Source organism: Nicotiana sylvestris, chromosome 1, assembly GCF_000393655.2.
Source record: "Nicotiana sylvestris chromosome 1, ASM39365v2, whole genome shotgun sequence".
NCBI lineage: Eukaryota > Viridiplantae > Streptophyta > Magnoliopsida > Solanales > Solanaceae > Nicotiana > Nicotiana sylvestris.
The window spans coordinates 49,585,265-49,589,434 of record NC_091057.1 but is presented as its reverse complement, the minus strand read 5'-3'; the positions used below and the strand labels follow the sequence as shown (position 1 = coordinate 49,589,434).

The 4,170-nt window shown below is 33.5% G+C and overlaps 1 protein-coding gene across 1 annotated transcript; it reads left to right on the top strand.

Moving 5' to 3' along the window:
* The first annotated feature begins 2,593 nt into the window (after positions 1–2,593).
* Positions 2,594–3,928, top strand: LOC104228689 (protein SRC2-like). The gene has a single exon (XM_009781213.2). It carries the CDS (start codon positions 2,609–2,611, stop codon positions 3,755–3,757), a length of 1,149 nt encoding a protein of 382 aa, XP_009779515.2. The 5' UTR covers positions 2,594–2,608; the 3' UTR covers positions 3,758–3,928.
* Positions 3,929–4,170: the final 242 nt, after the last annotated feature.

Sequence of the window (4,170 nt, the reverse complement as noted above, 5' to 3'; positions counted from 1 at the left end):
TAATAAATTTTTTAATATATATTCATCGCTGGTGTTAGATGTCCTAATCAACTTCTAGAATATACCAAACTCTCTTTCTACTTATTTCTTTTTCTCTTTTTTTCTTTTGCCTTCGTCAAAGGGCAGTACAAATATCATTAGACTTTTCTTAGTAAGCAAGAAGTATTCAAACATGAAACATGACCTGTTAAAATCATGGAAGATTCCTATTGTCATATGCCAAATTGCCCCATACACGCTGCTCTTCTGTAAGTGGGCTCTTTCCTAAATATCCTATTAAGTTCCTTTATTTTGTTGACTAAATATTTTGGATCTACTTTTAATTTTCTACTTCTATTTTCAGTTTGTTCTAAAATGACCTGATGACTATTGTTAATGTCTTTTTATCTATACCAGAGAGATATGTGTACTTTTGCGTACAAATACTACGCACTAAATTACTACTCCATTCAATTTAGTTATGACTGTTTAATTAAATACACCACTTCAAAATTGTCTAAGACTATCTCCAACCCTTGCCTCCATTTTTTTTACCAAAATACAGTAAACTCCAAAATGAAGTAAAGTTACTGTAACCATTACTCTATTTTTTACTCTAAAAAAGAATATATTATTTTATATTATTCTCTCTCTTCAATATTATATTATTATCTTTTAGCAACATTTAATATTATATTTGTACCATTCATTTTTGAGATGATTATATTTTTTTTTTTACAATTATAACTTAAAATAAAATTAACTTACAATTTTACATAAAAATAATAAATGCATGAAAATTAATTTATCAAAATTATATGCCAAAGTTAAGATGTAAAATTAATAATATAAAAATATTACATAAACATAATTAAGTATATATAAGGAGATAAATTAAAAGAATTAAATAATAAAAATAATAATAAAATGAGCATGAATAGTAATGGAGGGATGAATAGTGTCACTCCATATTTGGAGGAATACTATTCATCCCCATTTTGGGGGCAAAAATGGGAGAGCATTGGAGATTCATTATAGCAAAAAAATACCCTTATGGAGAAACAGGGGAAGGTTGGAGATGCCCTTGCAAACATAAATATAATCCCTCTTTGGCTAATCTTGCGTTATTCACCTCTCGTGACCAAGGATTATGCAAAAACTATTCAACTTTGTTTTACCAAAAAAGTTAGGCAGAAAACCCAAAAAAGAAAAAAAATGCAATAATGCCTAAAGTAGAGAGGTAAATACTTACCCACATGAAATATTTGCACCTATTTATATTAATTTATTATAATTAAATGATTTACTGTAATGTGAATATATTATTAATTAATTATGGTTAAATGCCAAAAGTTGCTTGTATAAGTTTTTTTTTCAAGAGTTAATACAGTAAAACCCCCTTTAAATTATCATATTTTTGTCAGTTTCCTACTTAAACTATTTGGTGCTCCCAAAACTTCTCTGAACTATATTGCCCTTCATATTAAAAATCCCTCGTTGCTGACCTGACATAACATGTGCAAATACTCGATTGGGAGCGCGTGGCAGCTGAAAAAAACATCAAAATTGCCCACATGACATAAAATAATGGCTAATTAGTCTAACTATCTTTTAAATTATTTTTTTTTAATAAATATTCTCCTTATTTCAGTTATATCCACCTTTCTTCCTCATTTTCCACTATCCTTCCTTATTTTTTTCACCTTCTACTTCATTTTTTAACCTTTTTTCTTAAGCTCTCCATATGGGCTTCCTTTGAAAAATTTCTCCCTCTCTTGTTTCCTCAGAAATATATGATTTATTCTCTTTCTTGTTTTAGTCTTCTTTCATGTCTTACATACATTGTTGAAAGAACACCAATTTAAATCTTCTTATTAAACTCATCACCTTGTAGAAAACAAGGTTGAATCTCTTGAACCTTCTTTATGTGATCATCTGGAATTAGAGAATATAATTGTTGGCTAATTGATTTTTTATTTGTGAAATTGTATTTTGTGTAATCTTTTTTTATGTAATATAAGATGATTTTTAAGAAATGCAACATTATATGCCTTCATTTATATTGTTACTGTGCTATAAAGTGGAAATAAATAAGGACTTATTCAGGAGTATAGCATAAAGCACAATCACAATCACAGTTAAACCTAAAATTAATACAGAATATTTGATATTATTTTAGCCAAAACTTCTAGAAGTAATCAGTCATTCGAGAGTAATACATCATGAATAAACTATATAAAAATATCTTGTACAAACCATAAGTTAATATAGTTAGACAGACGCACCTTTAAAAGATCAGCATAAAGTCTTAATATATAGGAGAATATAGTTCAGGGGGTGTTGGGGACACAAGATAGTTTAGCAGGTAACTGTCAAAAAAATAATAGTTTAAGCAGGTTTTAGGCCGAGTTAAATAGCCACATGTAGTGCTACATGACATATTTTTTAGATAATTGAGAGCATGTACTAGACGCACCTCTAAGAATGCAATGATGATTTTAATATGAAGGGCAATATAATTCAGGGAGGGTTTTGGGGACACCGAATAGTTTAAATAGAAAACTGACAAAAATATGATAGTTTAGGGGATTTTGGGTATTAACTCTTTTTTAAACTATGGTTCTAATATATGACTGAACCTAAACCATGGTTACTTCTGATCAACTTCCTTGAAGAAGCCGCCAGCCAAGTAACGCAACCTACTCGGAAACACGTTGACCTGTCTCCATATTTATCACGACACACGACTCTTCTGAATTTTTCTCCCAATACAAAACCCATTCTTAATTTCCTTCATACTCCCTCAAATTCTCCAGTTCAATTACTCTCTGCTAAAGAACACCTAAAATTCACAGCCATGGAACATCGTACGTTAGAAATAAACGTTATGTCCGGTAAAGATCTCAACAAGGTCAATCTAATCACAAAAATGGACGTGTACGTCGTCGTTTCAATCTCCGGCGCCGACGACAGATCCGACCAGAAAACCAAAACCCACGTCGATCACGACGGCGACAACAACCCCACGTGGAATTTCCCGATCAAATTCACTATAGATGATAACGCTGCTGTTCACACCCGTTTGAATCTTGTTTTCAAGCTCCGGTGTCAACGTGCCCTTGGTGATAAAGATATTGGAGAAGTTACTGTACCTATTAAAGAGCTTCTGGATTCTCCCAATAGTACAGGAAGCAAACAATTTGTAAGTTATCAAATTAGAAAACCTTCTGGTAAACCTAAAGGTCAACTCACTTTTTCTTACCAATTTAGTGATAAGATTATTAGCAGTGTCGATGCTAAAGTTGACCAGCCGGTTACTGCTTATCCGGCGGTGAATCCAGCTCCGATGGTGGGGTCCACTTCCGTATACCCACCGCCGCCGCAGCAAGGTCCGAGTGGGACATACCCACCACCTCTCGCCGCCTATGGTTACGGCGGGAATGGACCTGCTCCACCACCGCCTATGGCATATCCTCCGCAGGCGGCAGCCGGAGGAGGATATGGATATGGATATCCACCGCAGGCGGCAGCGCCATATGGTGGATATCCTCCGCCGCCACAACCCCAATATGGATATCCGCCGCAACAAGGCGGATATGGATATGGATATCCGCCGGTGCAACAAGCTCGGCCACCGAAGAAGAACAATAATTTCGGGTTAGGATTAGGGGCGGGTTTGCTTGGTGGAGCACTTGGTGGAATGCTAATCGGAGATGCAATCTCAGATGCTGGAGGTTATGATGGTGGATTTGGTGATGTTGGTGGATTTGATTTCTAATCTTTTTTAGTTTGAAGTTTTCTTTTTTAGTAGGAATTAAATTGAGGAATTGTAATTTTGTGAGTTTTGATGATATAAATTCAAGTGACGTTTTAATGTAAAATTCAATGAATATTGTGCATTTTGGGAGGCATTTATCTCCTATTGCAATTACAATTTGGTTCTTACCAAGATCTTCTAGTAAGTATTATTTACCAATTTCTTGTGCTATATTTTATACTTATATAACTAAAACTAACATTTGAAGTGAAGTATTCTATTCTAGATTTTTGGATGTGAGAGTTAGTTATTTGGTTTTTTAGATTTTTGGATGGGAGAGTTATAGGTTGTTGTATAGGATAACAAAAATTGTGGATCTTAATACTTGGCGTATATTGAGTGAAGTATTCATTTCTTGCTACATTGTGTAAAGT

What these genes read in the sequence shown, in the direction of transcription:
- LOC104228689 (XM_009781213.2), top strand. Translation starts at nt 2,609, where the DNA reads ATGACTGAACCTAAACCATGGTTACTTCTGATCAACTTCCTTGAAGAA.